This window comes from Trichinella spiralis (genome assembly GCF_000181795.1).
Source record: "Trichinella spiralis strain ISS 195 chromosome Unknown Scfld9, whole genome shotgun sequence".
In the NCBI taxonomy this organism is placed as follows: domain Eukaryota; kingdom Metazoa; phylum Nematoda; class Enoplea; order Trichinellida; family Trichinellidae; genus Trichinella; species Trichinella spiralis.
The window spans coordinates 6,179,192-6,199,906 of record NW_003526948.1 but is presented as its reverse complement, the minus strand read 5'-3'; the positions used below and the strand labels follow the sequence as shown (position 1 = coordinate 6,199,906).

General features: G+C 34.8%; 4 protein-coding genes across 4 annotated transcripts; 2 read left to right on the top strand and 2 right to left on the bottom strand.

The window, feature by feature from the left end:
• Positions 1-21: 21 nt before the first annotated feature.
• On the bottom strand, positions 22-2,654 carry Tsp_10611 (triacylglycerol lipase superfamily). Its single transcript, XM_003372310.1, is given in 9 exon segments — positions 22-74; positions 349-436; positions 456-564; positions 890-1,069; positions 1,145-1,250; positions 1,321-1,590; positions 1,659-1,892; positions 1,982-2,198; positions 2,271-2,654. 9 exon segments carry the CDS (start codon positions 2,652-2,654, stop codon positions 22-24), a joined length of 1,641 nt encoding a protein of 546 aa, XP_003372358.1.
• A 2,326-nt stretch (positions 2,655-4,980) lies between these two features.
• Tsp_10612 (conserved hypothetical protein) lies at positions 4,981-11,141 on the bottom strand. Its single transcript, XM_003372309.1, has 13 exons — positions 11,075-11,141; positions 10,719-11,009; positions 10,257-10,381; positions 9,710-9,944; positions 8,866-8,952; positions 7,834-7,950; positions 7,524-7,628; positions 6,807-7,280; positions 6,534-6,608; positions 6,067-6,339; positions 5,752-5,967; positions 5,353-5,631; positions 4,981-5,276 (listed from the first exon to the last, which is right to left on the bottom strand). The coding sequence occupies exons 1-13, from the start codon at positions 11,139-11,141 to the stop codon at positions 4,981-4,983; spliced, it is 2,640 nt and encodes an 879-aa protein (XP_003372357.1).
• A 2,295-nt stretch (positions 11,142-13,436) lies between these two features.
• On the top strand, positions 13,437-14,195 carry Tsp_10613 (hypothetical protein). The gene is made up of 2 exons (XM_003372308.1): positions 13,437-13,807; positions 14,126-14,195. The coding sequence occupies exons 1-2, from the start codon at positions 13,437-13,439 to the stop codon at positions 14,193-14,195; spliced, it is 441 nt and encodes a 146-aa protein (XP_003372356.1).
• A 2,436-nt stretch (positions 14,196-16,631) lies between these two features.
• Positions 16,632-20,040, top strand: Tsp_10614 (conserved hypothetical protein). Its single transcript, XM_003372307.1, has 7 exons — positions 16,632-16,868; positions 17,472-17,573; positions 17,931-19,089; positions 19,219-19,335; positions 19,466-19,582; positions 19,703-19,819; positions 19,874-20,040. The coding sequence occupies exons 1-7, from the start codon at positions 16,632-16,634 to the stop codon at positions 20,038-20,040; spliced, it is 2,016 nt and encodes a 671-aa protein (XP_003372355.1).
• Positions 20,041-20,715: the final 675 nt, after the last annotated feature.

Genomic DNA, 20,715 nt, shown 5'->3' with positions numbered 1-20,715 from the left:
TTCCTTTTCTTTCCTTCATTTTTAATGTGCCCATATGGTGCATATTTTGCCATGCTGAACATTACTGATTCGTACTGCATATTTATTTATTTATTCATTTTATTATGCATATATCGTACATACACATGTGTAATTGTTTACCCATTTTAAAGGAAGTTTCAACTGAGAGATGAACAATTACTACTGTTCGTGTTTGTTTCGCATGACATAAATGAATAGCAAACTAACAACAGTACATGAACGTGAAACTGAAAATAAGGAACACACATTGACACGGACTATATATTTTGGCTTTTCATTTTTCTCCATTTATGACATTTGGCGATATTTTGATTTTTTATTTTTTACCAGACATGTTGTTGCACAACATCTGTCTCACATGTCCACTGTTGTAGCCATTTTGTTGATGACCAGTACGTTCGGATTCACTTCGTGTCTAAAATAGGGAGAAAAACGTTTTTTCCTCTTTTCGATAATTTTTGAACATTAGGACTGACTAAATTTGCACGTTGTACATTATACCATTCAACTACATAATAATAAAATCGAAAACAATGTTGACAACTTGAAACTTATGATTGATTTAAATTTATATTTCACGTTTATTGAAATGTTTTTAAATACGAACGAACATATCAAAAAGTGAAAAATACTAGCATTAATTTTACGGTGTATAAGTGATTTTGAAGAGGGAAGCAAGTATCAAGTACTTTTTTTTAAGTTTTTCAGTCAGATATCGAAAAATGCGTCAATTGTTCAATTAACGAGCTAATATTCTGTTTTTTTTCTGTTCGCTTAATCGTGTATATATGTATATATATCGAATGGGTACAATTGTGCAATTCAAAAGAGCAAAAGGTAAAAAGGAAAAATTATACCGCAAACTTACATGTTGCATTCCATGTCCAACAAGCTGAGCGATTTCAATACCCATTCGTCAGGTCCATTTTTCCAAATCCAGCTGGAATATTTTTCGTAAATAATGGTAATGTTTGTTATTTCCGGATAAAATTCTGGAACGGCACTAATTTTAATTGCATGACTGTTTTCTTCGAGAGTTTCATCGATGCTGAAAAGGAAATTTAACAGTTATACTTGTCGTGTAGTGTCAGAATGTGTATGCATGCGTGGTAGATAGGCTTACTGTTGGAAGGTGAAATTCATGGAATGCAAATTGCTGAACATTAATGTGAGCGTTATTGAACCTTTGACCGCTTGATCGGGTATAATGTTGAAGCCATATTGTTTCCCTACAAGTGTTTTAATGTATTGTTGTTCGGTGTACGTGGTGAAGCATTTGCAAGCAAACGACACACATACCACAGTAGGTTTCGTGGTGCTTATTTTTTGGCAACGTTGTAAAATAGTACTGTCCTTTGAACTGTTTTTGCTCTGTTAATTTATAACCAAAGGCAGGTAAATCACCGTTAGCTATGCAGTTGAAACATTTGCCTTGAAACCAACTGTTCGGTGAGTCACAGCTCACTGAAGTGAATTGGCATGCTTGTGAAAAACTGGAAGACTTGATTGTTTCGATGTACAGTACAGGTGCTTGACTGTGACTGCAGGTGAGCTCTTCGAGAATAGTTCCTAAACATGAGCGGATAATTGCCAAGAAAAGTAAATATTTTGCATGAATTCGGTTTTGTAAGTTTTACCATTGAGGTGGAAAAGGTCGAGAATGATTTCTTCCAAACCGTCAGCACATCCACTTTGTACAAGACCTCCGTTGGCGTAAAAGTCCACATGACCCATAGGCTGAACAGAGCCCAAACCCCCTCTGAAGAAACTCTGACCATTTGTATGAATGCACTGAACAAATTCTGCATCGCTGGAGTCAAGGCGAGCCTCAGATTCTTTTCCAGAGAACAGTGGACCCGCTGGATCAAGACCTGTGAAAAGAAAATTCTTCATTGAACAGCATGTTTTTCTTTTTTTTCTCTAAATGTTAAAGCATTCATCCACTTGCCAACTATGCGACTGAGTCCGCTTAAATTTTTGCCTGCAAACCCACATGCGTGGGCTCCGAGACTGAAGCCAACAAGAGTTAGGCGATTTAATGAAATTTTCAACGACTTCACCAAAGTGCTGACAAAATCTGCCAATACAGCTCCCACAACACGTGTATTGCTGGCAGCTTGATAATAATTGGGTCCAACTGATCCGCTAGTCCAGTTCACAATAATGACATTGTTATTCTGAAATTGCACAATACAGTAAAGCAGAAACGCTTTAATTAACTTTTCGACTTTTCACCAAATTATTCAAACCTGGTCAACAAGGGCATCTTTCATTGGTGCCATCCAGAATGGAAACTGACCAAATCCGTGCACCAATACGAACATGTCGTTTTTCCAATTGACTTGTTCAGTTTTTGCATTGCTCAGTAGCAACGTTTTCGTCAGAATGGTACCGTTGGTTTTGCTTTCTGGGGTGAAAAGTAGAAATGTGGTGTTGATCTCGTTCGGCGATTGGGGTAGCACTTTCATGTGTTTGAAGCTTCCGACATTGTCGAAACAGCCGACATCGTTGTAGCAGGCTCGTTCGAGTTCTTGGCCGGGTTTATTCGTTTGATAATTTTGTACCAGTGCGGCTAACGTCGTCGTGAAAATAACAGGAAAAAGCCAACTTGACACAACAGCAGACATTGCCATGACAGCTTTTGTGGAAGCAGTCTCAGCTCACAGTTTGAATTCACAGTTTTCAACGGTAATGTCGCAGATTCCACGCCGTGATGACATTTTATTGCTGAATGTTATCAGCAAAAGTGACACGGCGATGGCAAAAAGAACAACGCAGATTGATGGCATGACAAGAAATACAAGCGGCAAACAATCTTCTACAACTGCAAAGTGATCATCAATCCCATACATTTGTGTCAGGTTTATTTAATTTGTCATTTTATCAAAAATAAATTAACTTGAAGTTTCATTTTCACAACATCGATAACAAGTTAATGCTTCTTTCCACATAAATCAGTGTAAAAATAAATGTTTATTACGTGTGCTTTCTGAAACTTGGGGGGGGGGGAACAATGAGTAGTAGTAGTAGTAGTAGTAGTAATATTTGCTTGTGAACTAACTAACGTTATGCGTATGCATATATATTGTGCAAAGAAGTGAACCGCATTGTGATGTGCAATATGATGAATTTTAGTAGTGTGCACAGCGATCGATTATTCTTACTTGTTTTGACTGATTATTATAATTAATTGTCTATTGTTTATTTAATTGTGAAAACTATTCATTGAATATTATAGCTCATATAAAACGAATTAGAACACTCTAGAGCAAAAGCACTGGAAAATTATTTCACTGAAAATATTTTCACAATTACTATTACTTATGCAAATAATATGTAAAGTTTTTGTCTTTCATCTCTGCATGGGCATATATATATATGTTTGTATGTGGCATAACATTGTTTTCACCGCTTGCTAGTTAATTTTAGAATGCTTGTTTTTGTTTTTATTATTTTCAAAATTCTTTTCTGTTATATGTGGCTAAATTTGCACAATTATTTTAATTTTTCAAAGTATTTGTTTGCATTTGTATGAAAACATTTTCTCAGTCGTGAAGCATGAATGAGCAACTAACTGACTGCTTGTCATCGACTGTGTGCTCGTTGCATGTCCAGTTTGATTCAGATGCTATGAGGAGAAAGCTTTGAAATATCAAAATTTACAACCTTTCTTTTTTGCACCATGCAAAAAGTTATCATTTTAAATTGAAAACATGCTTGAGAACATTTATTTTTACAAGGAGAAGTTATTTTCAAATGCTACACGTTGCTCACGTGAGAATATATTAAAATTCACGAACAATAAAACGAATCTTTTTCATGGAAGAAAAATAATAGTGAACAACGTTGTCTGTCGATAATTTTACGCAGTATTATTCCATTTCAAATAGTGATTTTAAATATACAACATGTACAAAATATTTTCATTTTTTATTATCTAAAACAATTTATCAATCACATTGATATAAATGTGCATATTTATTTGCATATTGTACAGTGATATTGAAAGATTTATTGCCGCAAAAGCTGCTTATAATTAGCTTTCACACAGTGACAGGTGTCACTGGCATTGTGTAGCAACATAAGCCAAGTTATCATTTGCTAAGTTTTTTGTCAAATGTTTGAGTTTCTTTTTCGTCAAGGGTTTTCAAGTTTTCAAGCGCATTCGGTGCGGCTCTAATTGAAAAATGATCGTTGTTTGTTTGGAAAACTTTAAATATCGAGCACAGCAAATATAATAAATATTCCACCAGTGTAAACATATTGACGTGCAACTCGAAGAGCCGTGAATTTTTGGTTATAATAAATGGGACGATAAAATATTGCAAACGAGCATTGTTTAGCAGGATGAAAATTTCAGAAAAAAAAAATTTTGTTCTCTTCATTAGCTTGTTCAAGCAGAAGTTGAGAATTAGATTTTAGACGAGCTCAGTTTTGCATTTCATTTCTTTCCGATTCTTCAATTTCCATAAACACAGTTTTGATTTGATTGTTATTCAAAAAAGAACCAAAAAATTCCATTTCTCTCAGTGATAACCAACCATACTGTAGTGTAAAACAAAAAGCAAATAAATGTACCACTGGTGAAGGATTTGGAAATTTTTCGAAAGCACACAAGCGACAACGAACAACTTTGGCTAGTGAATATTTATTTATTTGTAACATGTTGAATATTGTAGCATAACAGCAGCTAGTTTGTTAGAGAGCGCTTCCTAATAGAAACCGATAACCATTTTGAAAAAAATTTTGCTTTTAGAACAGCATTAGTGGATGTAGTAAGAAATTAATATATATATATATATATATATGTATATATTGGCAGCAAAGGAAAATGATAAAACTTATCAATTGAACAAAACAAAAGCTTAATGCTAAAGCTGTTGAGCGATTCTGTTAGCCAGCGGGGGGAGTCATGCCGTGGGGATGCAGTAGCGCGGTGTTGTTGCCCGTGGGGCACAACTAGGCGGCGGCACATTGGACACAGTCGATGAGCACCGGCAACTTGCCGCTTGTATCGACAATTTCGTGGGATTTTTCGGTTCCACAGGATCGATTCGCTTTTATTGTCATCAGACAGTTTCCGTGCTTCGTTTGACCACTGTAGACGGCTAAAGTGCATCGTCGGCTGGCGCACTTTTCAGCGCATTCGTGCACATTTTTCGCGTCCACTTGCATTTCAAAGTCGTCAAAAAACGTATCCCAAGCAGCATCGTCTTGTTTCACCGGGACGTAATTTTTGACGTTGAAAGTGCATTCTGCAATTGAATAACGTCGTTAAAATTGCGCATACTGACAACTGTTCATTCTGAGACTTGCTCGTGCTCAACCTACTGGAACAAGTGATGCATGTGATGAGGAACGGAGAAACGCTGCTGTGCTGGACAACGTGTTCAGCATTCGATTCACAATAGCCGGCATCTTCGGACAACAGACAAACTCCTGATGACAAACCTTTCGGGGCTGCGATGTATGCGGCCAGTTCACAAGTTTCGGATTCGTAGCAAAGACGGGCACAGTGGGCAGCAGATTCACTGCGACGATCTGACGTGAAATTGACTGTTTGTCGTTCACCAGGTTGGAAAACTTGGAAGGACAAATCGTTGGAACATTCTAAGAAAATATTCAAAATCAATCAACTCGTGCCGACAACAACAAACGCTGTGGAACTTGCGTTTTTTTTCTGTGAAATCAACATTATGATGGGATCGATTATAATTGCAAAAGTCTTACTTTCCTTTTCAGGAACCCTAGATCGTTCTTTTTTGATCAATTCGCTGCTTGTTGTTTCTTCACTTGATGTACTACTGGAAGAGGCAGGTGTACAATTTTCACCCTCACATTCGGTAACAATTTTCGCAGATTCTGTTGTCACTGCTACAATGGTGCTCTCTTTTGCTGCAGTTTCTGGTTGTTTGTCAGATTTTTCAGCAGATGTTGACGCTGTTTCTTGAAAATTCAAAAATATACCCATCAACAATCGATTAAAATCAATCAATCAATCAATCAATCGGTCAGTTTGTACCGCAAAAATCAATTTCCACTTACCACATCGAATGCACTGTATTTGTACGGAATGTTCGGCAGATTTCAGTTGATCAACGCGGCTCAATCCTGAGCACGTGTCAGTTTTGAATGAAAGCAAACAGAAGCTTGGGTCGGTTTCGACTGACGCTTGACTAAAGCCGGCTACTGTGCATCCACGTTCAAAGCAAATGCGAGCACAGTCGGCTACGGATCTTGCCAGTTCATGTGTAACAAAGTCACCTTTTCTGTGTCGATTCGGTTCTACCACTTCGAAAGTTATTCTACCGGCACAACCTTAACAACAATGAGAAATTGAATTTCGAAAATATTATATGTAGTGTGTGTGTGTGTGTGAAGAAATTGGATATTCTGTTCAATTGGATAATCAAAATGAAATAGTTGCTTTAGATAGTTTTGAATTTTCATTTTAAAGTTTTTCAGTATTGCTTCAGATAATAATAATAATAATATACAACAATTTTGCTCACTTTGTTGCGCTTTGGATTGTAATTTGGTTTTCACATCTGGAACAGTAGTGATTTGCTTATCTTCTTTTGCAAGATCTGAAAAAATCAAAATGAAACATAGCTATATGCAGTTTCAAATTGAATTCACCAATACTTTTAATTTCACTGGAAATTGTTTTGTCGGGAATTTTGCTTATCTGTGGTTTCGAATCTAGCGAGTAAGATCCTGCACAAAAAACAACAAAACCAACTAATGTTATTTGTCATTCAATTGTCAACTGATGAACACCATACCACATCGAATGCAGTGGATTTCCACTGGAGATGGACCGTCGTAACGAGTGATCCTTTCGAGATCCTCATCGCAAGTTTCTCCTCCAAAAGCCATCAAACAGCTGCCAGCTTCACCAGACAAGACAGGCTTCAAAAACACACCCGACGAACAACGTCGTGCATGGCAGATTTCAACACAGTCCTGAGTACTATTAGCCGGGGCTTCTTGTGAATAAACAATACCGGAATGTGAGCTGGCCAATTTGGTCTGAAAGCTCAATCCATCAGTGCACAAAGCTTTCGGTTGATTTGAAACGGCAGTTTGTTGGTCGAAATTTGATTTCAGATCAAAATTTGGCTTTTTATCATGAATAATCAAAGAGGACGATTGTTCATTGTTTAATTCTTCTTCGTTGTCATTGTCGTCGTCTTCGTTGTCGATAATTTCCACTTCTTTCTGTTCATTATGCCCCGCATCGCCAGATTCGTCTGATCCTAATTTATCAACAAACAACCGACTATATTACATATTATACAAATGGATACTTTTCAAAAATTTCGAAATCCTTTTTCACATTATATACTTTTTACATTGATCTACTTGTTGGGTTGGTTTCGAGAAATGGAAAAAAATAACTAGCGAGAAAATATTTAATTTAATTTAATTTAAGCAGAATTGTTGTGCCCAATTAGTTAGTTAGTTTGTTCAAGATGCAAATAATACTGTGCATTACTAACCGTTTGAAACGGCAGTTTGGACTGTCTCAGGTGATGCATCGTGCTCAAAGGCCATCGCTCTTTCAATCGAATCAACAAAATCACGATCTTCCTTTTTGCGCAATGCTTAAACAAATCATTTTTTTAAAATCAGGCTAACTAAATTGAGCATTTTCAACTTTTTTGTCTCATTCTATTTTTTCGAAATTAAACTGCTGCATGATACTGATTAACAAATGAATCATCAAAAATGAAAGCAACAAACGTAAATTAGTTTTTCTTATTATCTCATTTTGGTGGTAGCAAGTTTCAAAAGCATTGGTGAACTTACACTCTTTGTTCGTACTTGGGATTGTAGCGGTACTGTTGTCGGCGAATATTTCGTCTACGTTTTCGTCGCTGTCGGTAAAATCATGATCGTCAGGTTTTTTTGAAATTTTTTGAACAGCTAAAAAAACATCAGTTTAAAGCAAAACATTAACGGCAATCAATATTCATTGTTTTCTGTTACTGGTTCTCAATAGTTCATCGACCTCTAACTCGTCAGATCCTAGAGCACTGGTAGTTTCTTTGCCTTTGGCTGGCTCTTTAAATTCTGCAAAAAGTAAAACATGAGAAATTTAATTTAATTAAAAATTTGGTTAAAATTAAAGAATTAAATTAAATTAAATTAGAAATAAATGTTTCTCAAAATATTATTAAATTTGCAGATTCGATTAACTATGCTTTTTTCGTGGAATTCTGTTCACTGTGTACAAACAACCATAAATCAATGTCACTTATTTCTGTGTCATGCTTTCTGTCGTCTGAAGTGTCAGACAAATCTTTATCAGTGAAAAGTGGTTGGTAAGAAAGATGAAGCGTGTTGAATAAATATTTCAAAAAGTCTTCACACAGATAAATAAAAATTTTCCAGTATGGGATGATGAAAATTGGAGCTCCATTATATTGCCTACAAATGACCGTAACATTCCAATGTAACGGAGTTGGTGTTTCGACCCAATGCATTGGGATGATATGAAACACCAGCAGGCAGGCAGGCGGCCAGCTAGCCTTGTTTGTAACTAGATTTTTATCCAAAAATCACTTTCCATTTTAAAATTAAGGTCAGGGAAATTTGCTATGCATTTTTGTGAAAGTAAGATTAATTTCTTCTCTTCATTAGCCAAAACTTTCGAATTATTATTATTCAGTCTTTAATAATCCAACATCCAACAAGCTAACACGTTAAAGCTACCTGTAGTGCTAATTCTTAAAAATGGATCCAAACTTTTGTACTATTACTCTTAGTGGAAATTTACAACTAATTAATAACAGTAAGATGAAAAAGAAAATAGAATTATGGGTTAATTAATTAACTAACCTTCGTATTCCAATTCTTCTGTAACAAATGCAATTTCTGATTCCATTATTTCTTTCAAGGTGTGGTCGTCAGTTGTACTGTTAGCACCTAAAAGTATGCAAAACAAATAATAATAATAAACTTTCTACAAATTGCACGGTAATAGTAGAATAGGGTTAATGTAAATTTTATTATCTTTCAATCTAGATTGTACAAAAATTATTGTTTTTTTTCATTTTGCTTATTTTAAATTGAACGAACTTTGTTGTTGTTTCAGTGCAATTTAAAATTGAAATTAAAAATTAATATATATGCAAATTCAAGTCGTTGCAAATAGCGTAGCGTAAAAGATTTCAGCACAATTTGTATTGCTACGGCTGATTGCTTGTTCACTGATTGTATATTTATTTATACAATTGGGGAAAAATTACGATGATCTTTTTTCTTTTGAAATGGGGAAAAGTTATCAAAATTCTAATCAAGTAATAATCTTGATAAGCAAATTTCGCATGAATGCATGCATGCATGATTTCTCATTTGACGAAATACTGATGTTAATCAATAAAACCAACACTAACTGGTCTGCTGTACCATGATTACGGCCTTGTCCTAGAGAACTTTTAAACATGCTATGCTACATCGCTCTGCAAACATCGTCGTTCAACGGTAAAAGTCTACCGCAGTTTTGCAATTGTGCAAACATGCAAAAAAAATCTCAAAAAACGCTATAAAGTACCTCTTAACTATTAGTTGGTTAAAACTTATTTTCAAAAATCACTCAACAGCTAAATCATCGTATTAATTAATGTGTGCATTTGTTGCTAATGATAAAACTATACAGTTTGAAAACAAAACGGGCACATACGTTCATTTTCGTCGATCTTCATTCCTGAACTGCCGATCAAATCTTCTGTCGTTCCTTCTGCAGAACCTTCTAATGCAATTTCCGGTGTAAATTTCTCGATCGTTTCTTCAGATTTAGTTTCAGATTCGGCGCTTGATTCGACAATTTCATCAACAACAGTATTGTTGTTGTTGTTTTCTGGATTTTCATCCGACTTTTCACTTTCTCCAATCATTTCTCCACTTTCTTCTTCACTCTGATCTGTTGCTGCTTTAACTGAAGTGGTCGTGTTAGCAGCAGCAGCAGCAGCAGCAGCAGTGCTGGATTCTGGTGTGAATTTGGTCTCTTCTTCAGTTGTAATTTCTAATGTTGTACTGAAATTAGCATCTTGTGTTGGGATCGTTTCAAGTTCAGGTGTAATTTCAGATTCTTCTTCCGTTTCTGTTACAAGTTCAGCCGTTGTAGCCGCTGTTTCAGTTTCTTGTTCTGTAGTCATTGTCGACTTTTCTGTTGTAGTTGTTTCCAGCTCTTCTGCTACTGTTGTTTCTTCTTCTTCTTCTTCTTCTACTGTAGTGGTTGCTTCTGTAGTTGCTTCGGCAGTTTCAGTTTTAATTTCAATTATTTCACTCTCTTCTGATTCAGTCACTGTTGGTCTTGGTGTACTCATGGTTGTAACTTTTTTTGCTTCTTTTCCTACAAATGAAACTATGACAATGCTGATTTTTTGAAACATTATTTTCATTATAACAAAGTTTTTAAATGTATCTCAAATTTCACCGATTCCACCAAAGCACAAATACAATGCACGGCATCATGCTTGCATTGTTGCAAAATGCACGTGTAACTTTTCAATTATGTATATATATACGCATATTGGAACTCAAATTTTAAATATTTTTCAACAAGTCATATGCGTTTCTGCATTTTGCTTATTATATTGGGTCGTATAAAAAATATGCAACAGTGCATATTTTTCAATTTACAAAATCCAAAGGTAAAACCAAAATAGTCCGTAAAGGATTTGTCGTACCTTTTGTTTCGGCTGATCCTACGCAACGGATGCATTCAACTAGTGTTGGTTCTTGAACGGGCGGATATTCTGAGATGAGTTTGCGCTTGGAGCACATGTAAGCTGCATGATATGACAAAAGACACTGGTGCTTCCCGGTTTTGGACGGCATGAACAAAACTGAGAAACAGAAATCACTTTTTGAATAGCACGTTTTGACACAGTCTTCCAGAGAATCAGTTAGTCGGTGAGAGAATATTTCCCTGTCGTCGACGGTGTTCAATACATCGAAGCGCAAAGTGCCATCACAATCTACATGAAAGATGAAGAAAAAAAATGTTACTAATTTTCATTCAAATGCCACGCGGATGTTCTACCTTTGGCTGCTTGGGCAACTATCGACAGGCCAACGAAAGGGAAAAACAACGACAGAAGGTGAACCATGGCGGCAACACGCTTGAAACTGGGGAGAAAGTCGGCGAATAGACTCTTTATAAGCAGCGGTCCGCCGAAAATAAATTCAAATGACAAATCATTGGAGAAAGCGACGATTATTGCCACCTCAATGCAACAGCGTCATTTGTCCGGTTTAATTTGAAAATTGATGGCCCTACTTTTGAAGGGCATAGATGACAAGAACAATCATTTGTGACAAAGTTCTTCGAACAGAGGTTGAAGTGAGCGGAAATCTAGACGGGATTTTTTTCATTTCCCGACATGGACCAGTCCATGGGGGAAAAGGGGGGGGGGCTTTTTGTTGGTGGGGTTGAGAAATTGGAGCGTCGCAGCCTCTTTCCTCTTTTCGTGCCCGCACGCCCTCGAGTATCGAAATACTTCTGCTCACCTTGTTGGTGGCCAATACCACCTTGTTGTTAGCCCCGTTTGTTCGATATATTGGCATTTTTTCGGTGCTTTCATCTGTGCGCATCTCCGCTACACTCAAAGCATACTTTTTGTCGTTTTATCACTTTTTCGCCTTGTCGAGGTCCTTGAGCGAAGCGAACGATTTCCATAAGAATATCCAGAGGACGTTGTTCAAATGGGCACCCTCAGCGGGTGCTTGGTTCTTTTCCACTGTTGGCTTTTTGTTGTTCTGCCGACTCCAGTCGTCACAAGGACGCTGACGTGAAATTATTACTACTTTTTTCTGCCACACAAGGACGACGACAACTCGAACGCACGCTCGAAGCACACGTGAGAGAATTTTCCGCCACGACAAGCCAGAAAATAGCGTGCGGGTTCGTTGGTGTTTGTTCATCAAGCAATTAATAATTATTATCATTATTATTAGTTCATTTCGAGAAGATTTCTCGGACCGACGATCAACCAGTGCACGTACTGCTTGTGCTACTTGGTCAGATCAGTCAGTGAACTTGACTAAATTTCGAACTTCCACTACAAACTGATGACAGGTGATCAATTGAAAAATAACACAAAATATACAAATAATGCTAATTTTGCATTCGTATAATTCTTCTTCCAATTCTGCGGTTGCTCTGATAAGTGAAATTTGCCACTGCACTTGTGTAAGATTGCATTTTTATCAAGCCATATATATGTATATATGTACATATTCATAGCCGTATATTCACTGAATGAATGAATGAATGAATGTGTGTATTTTCGTGAAATTTTAATTTCAAAACATGTTGTTGCAATTTGTACATTTGCTTCAGCAACAAACTACATTTCAAATGACCATTATTTTGATGCTATTAAATCAAAATATCCAAACAATAGCACCAAACCTTATCATTTTTACGCTGTACTAAGAGTGTATGTATTGAAAAAATTATATTAAATTTCCTTTTTTTTATTTTGTTCCTCATGAAAATATTTAATATTTTTTGTCGCTGCATTTCATTTTTTCCATTGTTAAGCATTATTCTTCCATTTTCCATTAGTCACATTCATTTTATGCTTGTTAATTGAACAAATCCTGAAAGATTTACACTGAAATTATTCAAATTTACAATGGTATTTATTTATCTGAACAATAATGACTGTATTGCTATTGAAAGCTGAAAAGCACGCTATTTGAAAACAGTAAATGAAATATACGGAAATAAAACAATAATAAGAACAAATAAGAAAGTGATTTTGTAATTTTTTTTTCAATAAAATAATTTATTATTGGTAATTTTTGGAGCTGTAAATTGGTCAATACGTTGGAAAATATTTTCTCCATGACAAGCGCAAGGACACACCAATTGTTCATCAAATCGAAATCAATTATAGCAATCTTTTGAATAATTAACATGATGAATTAAGCAATTAAAAACACTCTTTGAATGAACTTTTAATTTTTTTAAACATTTATTCACGCATTTTTGAAACAACTATTTCAAGATGATGAGAATGAATCATTCGCTTTTTCTGTTCACTGATGGCTAATTATTTGTGCAGAAATGAAACTTTTCAACTTTTTCAGTTCAATGTTGTTCATTTTTGGAAAAATTGTTGAACATTTGAAAAATAGCAACCGATATGGCAGTAGTTGATTGTTGCATATATATGCATACAATTTACAATTATGCGATTCTCTCAACGAATAGGTAATCATTTAGTAGTGACAAAAAAGTCATATTTAAGCATGTCATTTTTGTGAAAATGTTTCTACTGGAAATTATTGCAATATAGAAAAATATTTTTTCAAAACTTTTGACTGTTTATTTGAAAAACTGTACTTTTGCTATTTTTTTCACTTTATTTCACAAATGTTATGTTGTTCAACTGTGAATGATTGTTGTGATGGATGTGTTGAAGCGTGAGCAGATATGGATAAGATTGATACCAAAAATGTTTGTTATCGGTGGTCATCGAAAACTGTTTGGTGAACAGAAAGAGAGAGAGAGAGACAAGCCAACCAACATACAGCAAGAAAGCTTAGACAACATCATCGGCAAAGGAAAAGAATGGTCAATTTGTTCTGAGCGTTCAGCTCAACTTCGGTCGTTATCTGAACAATGCTGTATAATAATTTTGTTTGTGCGTCATTTTACAGTTGCTCTTTACAATTATTCTGCTCTGCTATTCGGCTCAATAAACGCTTTATATCATACGCTCGCTAATGCTGTTGACGGAGCAGGAGGAAGAAATTTATTTGATCAGTATTTTATTTGTCCATTTGAAAAGCAGTATCGGCTGTTATTGAACATTTTCTTTTAATCAAATGCATTTTATTTGGGCTTCAATTTTATGATGTATCAAATTGAACAATATCTAATAAAATTTAATAATTCATCCGTCGACTTTTGCTGTTCATAAATTAATACTTGAAAATTTAATCAATACTGTATTGCTTGTTCTTCTTCTAGCTTTTTGTACAAATGTTTTTTTCTTCCCTTAATCTGTAGGGTATTATTTTATAAATTTTTAGTTGATAACGGTAGAATTTGAAAATTAATTTTACAGCGTTTTGTGCTCAGCTTAACTGCCAACGATAACGTCGATGATGAAGTTGCATTGCGCAATGAAATGCTACCCTCCATCCAGTGATAATCGACCATAATGATTTGTGAATTTTTGGAATTTTAATTCAATACTGTTCAAAGCTACTGATGAACTGTCAGCTTTTGGTCGTTTTCAATGATGTACGCAACAGTTGCTGAAATGCAATGCAATCAATCACATGCAATAAGTTCAAATTATGAGACAACAGGATGAACAAGGAAGATCCTACAATCTCGAGAAGATTTGCACAGGACAGAAATGGAAAAATCAAATAAAGGTACATCGAAATTGGTGATCAGAAAACAGAATGGCCGTGAACCACGTTTATTTCAGTACATCCATCAAGTAAGCTCTTCTTTTATTCATTTTTACATTTTTTATTCCAGGCTTTACAATATAAAATTTAATTTCTTGTTAATTAGTTTTTCCTGCACGTTTGCATTATTGTTCTTTTTATACAGTGCTATTTCCTAGTTGATAGTAGTGTTAAAGAACAGTTTGTGTGATTGTTAAAAATAGTTGATTGGTGAAATGTATTGTTTTTAATAATAAAATGAGAAGGAAACGGCGTTTATCATAATTGCCATTCATAATGAATTGTTACGTAGATGTAAAATATTTTAGTTGATTGTCTTGAATTATATTTGCTTTTTTTAAATAAATACAGTCCTATCAGATACACTTTTTCTGTATTCACTTAATTATTCTAAGTGGAATTCTGAAGAATCATATTCTTATGTATGGTCATTTTGGGATAAATCTCATGCACATTTCAAGTAATTTGTTGCTTAATGGAATTTGCTCAAAGCACATAAAAATAAGTCTACCTTAATCATCAGAAATCGTTTGTCCAAGTAAATTGCACGGTTTTGAATTAGATGTAGCTGAGATGAGAAATTATAGCTGATAATGAATTATTTAATAGCAGAACCATGAATAATATATAACTGAAAATAAATATATTTAAAATGTTTTCATATTTTCGATTAGTGATTATTTCGATTTGAATTTCTTAAGTCACATTTTCGAGATTACAAGATTGAAACTTATTTTCTGCAAAAATGTGTTTCGGCATGGAATTTTAGTACAATCAAGCAAGTGAGCGAATAACGCTATACCAGGGTTGTTTCTCTCGAATATGCAGATTAATTTGTTCTCAAAATACTCTTTTCAATAACAGAGCGTTGGATTGCTTGACTGACTTGCATGCTTACAGTATTACAATCATTCTACAACTTGTCCCATTAAAACGATTCAGTACTTTAGCATGTTTTATCATCAAAATTCAAATTATTTTCAATGAAAAGTTATAAAACGAATTGAATGAAAAGTAATTGCTATAAAATAATAATCATGGGTTGCGTTGGACATTTTCTAGATGTCGTATTTCTTTTGTAAATACTTGTTCAGTCACATTCTACCAATAATGCGATTGAAATGCAAATTAAAAACAGATGCTATTCCTAATTAAAAGCACAAAGGTATAAAAGGGAGTTGTTCTGTGTGCGAATGCGCCTTAGGCTAACGGTGTGTGGCTTGCAAACGTATTTCATTTCATTTTATCGAAATCAATTTCTCGTAATTTAGAAAAACAGAAAAATAAAGTAGACCACAACGATGAAAGCTGGATTACAATTATAAGTTCCGTTTTTTTGAAATACTTCGTAATTGACCTCAAAATACAGCTGAGAATAGAAATTCAAACGGTAATTTAGTCTTACATCTTATTTATGCTGCACGTATAACATATAGAATTTCATTTCTAATTTAACTTGAGATTTATCAGGAATTATTTTACAAGATGTTTCATAAGTTAACAGCAATCTGTAATGAATGAGATATATGCAAGAGGCTTCGATATTTTAGTTTCCTGCCCATCATAAACTACATTTCTAGAGAAGAGAGAGAGAGAGCTGCCTCAACATCGAAGTGTACTACACTTCAGGTAACCGAATAACGTTACCAGAGGGTTATTTATTGACTATGCAAATCAGTGATTTGATTATTGGTTCACTAAATCACTATAAATGGTTCACATAACAGTGATAGTAGAAGAAGAGGCGTTTCAGGAGAGTGAGTTAGACTAGAGAGAGTTAGGCAGAGAGTGAGTTTGATAGAGAGAGTTAGACAGAGAGAGACAGAGAGAGAGTTAGACAAAGTGAGTTAGATAGAGAGAGAGAGAGAGAGTGAGTGAGTTAGATAGAGAGAAATACAAAGAGAGAGTTAGACAGAGTTAGACAGAGAGTGAGTTAGACACTGATTTATAAGAGCATATACAAGAAGAATGCGTGCATCGAAAAAAGATGAAGTTAAGATAAGTGGCGAGTTCAGAAATTATTATTATCATATAGAAATACACCACACAAGACAACAGGACGATCTCCGGCAGAATTACAGGTGGGAAAAAGATTACCGGCACTGTTAGACCGAACTAAGCCGGATTTGAACACCCAAAGAGATATCGAAATATGGAAGCAGAAAATGTATCACGATAGGAAGAGCAAGAGCAGAGAATTCAGGATAGGAGAAGAATTGTGGGTAAAGAATGAGCTGAATAAAGGATGGAGCCCAGGAATCATAGATCATCAGACAGCAGAATTGTCTTATGAAGTACTCGTGGCAGGAGAAAGAAACCGGAAGCATGCGGATCAACTAACGAAGCGGAATGGCGCTATGGATGAGCCAAACCGATCCGAGGAGAATGACACAGGCAGCAAAGTAGCACTTTAAACGAAGAAAGTCTGAGCCGCAGCAGTTGCAAGCGCTATACTCCGGAAAAATGGCAAGAATACATAATATTGCCAACTCAAGAAAAGGTGAAGCGAAAAAGAAGATGTAGCATAGGTACTTAATCTGTTAAAAAAATAAGAACTTCCCATGAATATCCGATAAATACAGTAGGGATCTTGTTGTGCTTCTTTGGTGTGTGTGTGTATGTATGTCTGTCTGTTGTAGTAACGTACTTGATTTAGAAGTGACCTAGATCTTACAATTTTCTGTGTTTTTTATTTTTTAGGAAAACGCTACAATATGAGTTGTTGTGAATAACAATATTTGCACAGTTTTTGCGATCGTCAATCGACACGATCTTCAATTTTCAATTGAACTTGATTTTTTTAAATATAGGTTGGTAATTCGAAAAATTTGCAAATAATTTTGAACACTGTTGTTTTTATTTTTTTATACCAATAAACATTGAAGACAAATCATATTTTTTCAAAATCATGTAATTTGAATTTAACAAAAATGTTTAAACTTGTGAAAGGAACTTTAAACAATGAACTTTAAAAGGCTCTTTAAAATGTATCTTACATTTTAAAGTGTCTTCATTATAAATGGCATGATATAAGAAGATTTCATTATTTTCTCGTTTTGACTGCGATGAAGTGTCTTTTTTGCCTAAGTTCTCTCCGATCAAATTTGGTAAGTAGTATTTTTAGATATTTTGATGAATAAATAATCATGGTTACTGAGAGAAAGAAATTATTCCATTTCTAATTTATTAATTTCTTTGTTGATTGACCTGAATTTGTTCTACAGTGCAATTTTTCTATAAATGTACTTATAATAAACTAGGCTTTTTTTCAAAACCGCTGAATATTTATATTTTTCTAAAGCTTTACTTCAGTTGAATTTCTGATGGTAAACTTTTATTTGATTAGAAGGGAAACATTTATTGTTTAATAAAGTCCCGTTAATACTTTCATCAGTTTCTGATGCAGTTTATTTTATTCATCTAGAAATCATCACATATTTGATATTTAAACAGAATATTTTTAGACTGTGCTGATGGCGGTGACTAAAGTTTCACTGGTCGTGTCAGTAATCTGGTTACTTATGGGAGGAAGTGCTGATGGAGGTTGCCCGGTTTCCAGCACGTGGGATAATTATGGAGGAAGAAAATTAGATGATGGCGGATGCCTAACAGTAGTCGATATGTTCGAAGTCAAAAAAGTTTATGGACAAGTCACTATCGAGGATTTACATCGATTCTGTTCGAGATCCTTCAAAGGCGGAAAACTACTGTCTTTCACTGATTCTCAGAAATTGCAAATGCTTGATGGTGTCAATTTTAAACAAGCTGTAGCATCGAATATTCTAATACATCCTGGGGTCCGAATCTTTGAAAACAATATTACAGTGAAGCAAAATGTTCACGTTGAAAAGTGCGGGCAAACCGAGAGACTATCATGTGATGGTTATCCGTATGAATACATATCTAACGGAAATGGTACAGTTGACGGTATGTTGTTTAAATGTGCGGAGAAGGGGTGTTGTAATAATACTGATTGTGATGAAAGAGTTTCCGTGCTCACATATGAAAGCACACTTCTTGCTAATTTTCCTGACTTGTCGCACGGCAGTTATTGCCGATGTTTACTTTTAAATTCAACATTCTTAACATGGAATTTATCAAACGACCATATATACGACTGTGATGACATGAAATGTGATGTATTTATTTGTCAGAACGACGAATACACGGATTGCAACGAAACTAGAGTTGAAAACTGTACTTATTTATTGGAAGCCGGAGATTGTAAAGAATTCACTTACGAAGTGATATCTGAAAAAGAACATCCCTATGGAAGGGACTGTGAAGAACGAAATTACGGAGAATCATGCTTGTGCCCTTGCGCAGGAACATGGACTGAGTGGTCCATTGTATCACAAACGTGTGGTAAAGTTGTTTCCAATAGGTATCGTCCTACGCTGGATATGGTATCAGAAAATAAAAGTTGCGATGGAGCGGAAGATTCATGTTGCAAGGAGACCAAAGAGGACTTTGTAGTTTGCGATCTCTCCAAGTATATTAGGATTGAATATGAAACGTTCAAAGAGAAATGCGAACGGCAAAAGGGACAGGTGAAAGCGACAGAAATTGAGCTTGTATGCGTTTGTTTGCGTAGTGAGCAGTTTGGCGAATTTTGTGAAGAAAGTAATACTTTAAAAAAAATTGCATATATTATCAGTGTAAAGTTTTTAATGGAGGATTTTAAGTTTTGAAGTAATTTTTATTTTGACTGTTGTTAAAGTAGCGAGTTTAATCTGTAATTTAATATTTCAGCTGCAGATTTATGCAGTGAGCGCAAATGGTGTCTAAATGGAGGCACCTGCCGCAACTACAGAGGGAATTATAGATGTCATTGTACCAACGGTTTTTCAGGAATGAACTGCACCGATGGTAATTACGTCATTTTTTATTTTACTTTTTATTGTAATTAATATCAGCAATGAGCGAATATGCACTTCCTTTCTACACTGTACATCCCTCTGAATATGCTGTTTACATTGATTTCAAACCTATATTTCAGTTGTCGAAGTGTGTCAATCAAATGAGCAGTGCCTAAATGAAGGAGTTTGCGTTTTGCTTCAATCAGGCAATGTATGTGAATGTGATGATCAGTTTTTTGGTACTAACTGCGAACTGAGTAAGTTACTTGATTGAGCAGTATATTTTTATTTCTTTCATAAATTGTTTTCTGATCATTATATTTAAAGGAAGTGTTTAATAGTAAGTGTAATTTGTGCATTTTTTTTGACATTTACAGAAATTGGCAGCTGTGAAAAAGCACTTTGTCAAAATGATGCAGCATGTCTTCAAGTCACGAACAATGCATATAAATGTGATTGCTCCTATAAATACGAAGGAACGTTTTGTGAAAAAAGTAAGTTTAATTCATGCAAAACCAAGGGAATTTGCAAATATTATTCAATTTCAGAATTGTCTACTGTGGAGATTTATATTCGGCTAATAACAAATAGCCTTGCTTTCCAAATGGCCCTAATTATCATTGTGCTGATAATAATTGTGTTTGGCTGCTCCTTATTAATTATGGTAATATTTCTGTTCTATTTATTAGATTTTTGCGAAGCGGACTGCATTTAGCAATTTCATTGTAATATCCGTTTTAGCTGAAAATTTATAAATCGAAAAGGTGTCTTGCATGTTTCATTCTGTTAATAATTCATAAACTTTGCTTCTTTTTACATGATTTTCTGAATTTCTTGAACAGTTTTCAATTTATTAAGCAGATGAATGTAAACCCGTATTTATAGTAATTTTGTATATATCTTAAACTATACATTTTTATTAAACTTAACGTTTATTGTGATTATTTGGCATTGCAGGCTATTCGTGGGCATCATATCCGCAAAGAAACTTCTTTTGAAAGAGTGCTTAGAACAGGGCTAGAGTAAAAACTTACAAATCATTGGAATAATGCTTATAAATTTTATTCTACGTTTATTGTAGAAAGAGAAGAGCTGTGATTGCTCAATACGATGCTAAACATAAATTTGGTAATGAAAAAGGTACAACACAGAAGTCGAGCAGCTCTGCCGTTGGGTAAGAAATTACAAATCATACGAATTATGCTCACTGTGCCTCATTTTACATGTATTTAAGGCAGGAGGTGCATTTTGGAAAATTTCGAATATGGAGTAAATTATCGGTTCGATCATCAGATTCCGAAGCAGCCAGTGGGTATGAAATTAGAAATATAATAGAAATAGTGTATGTAAAATTAATTTTGCATGTACTTTAGCTCAAGGAAAATCAAAA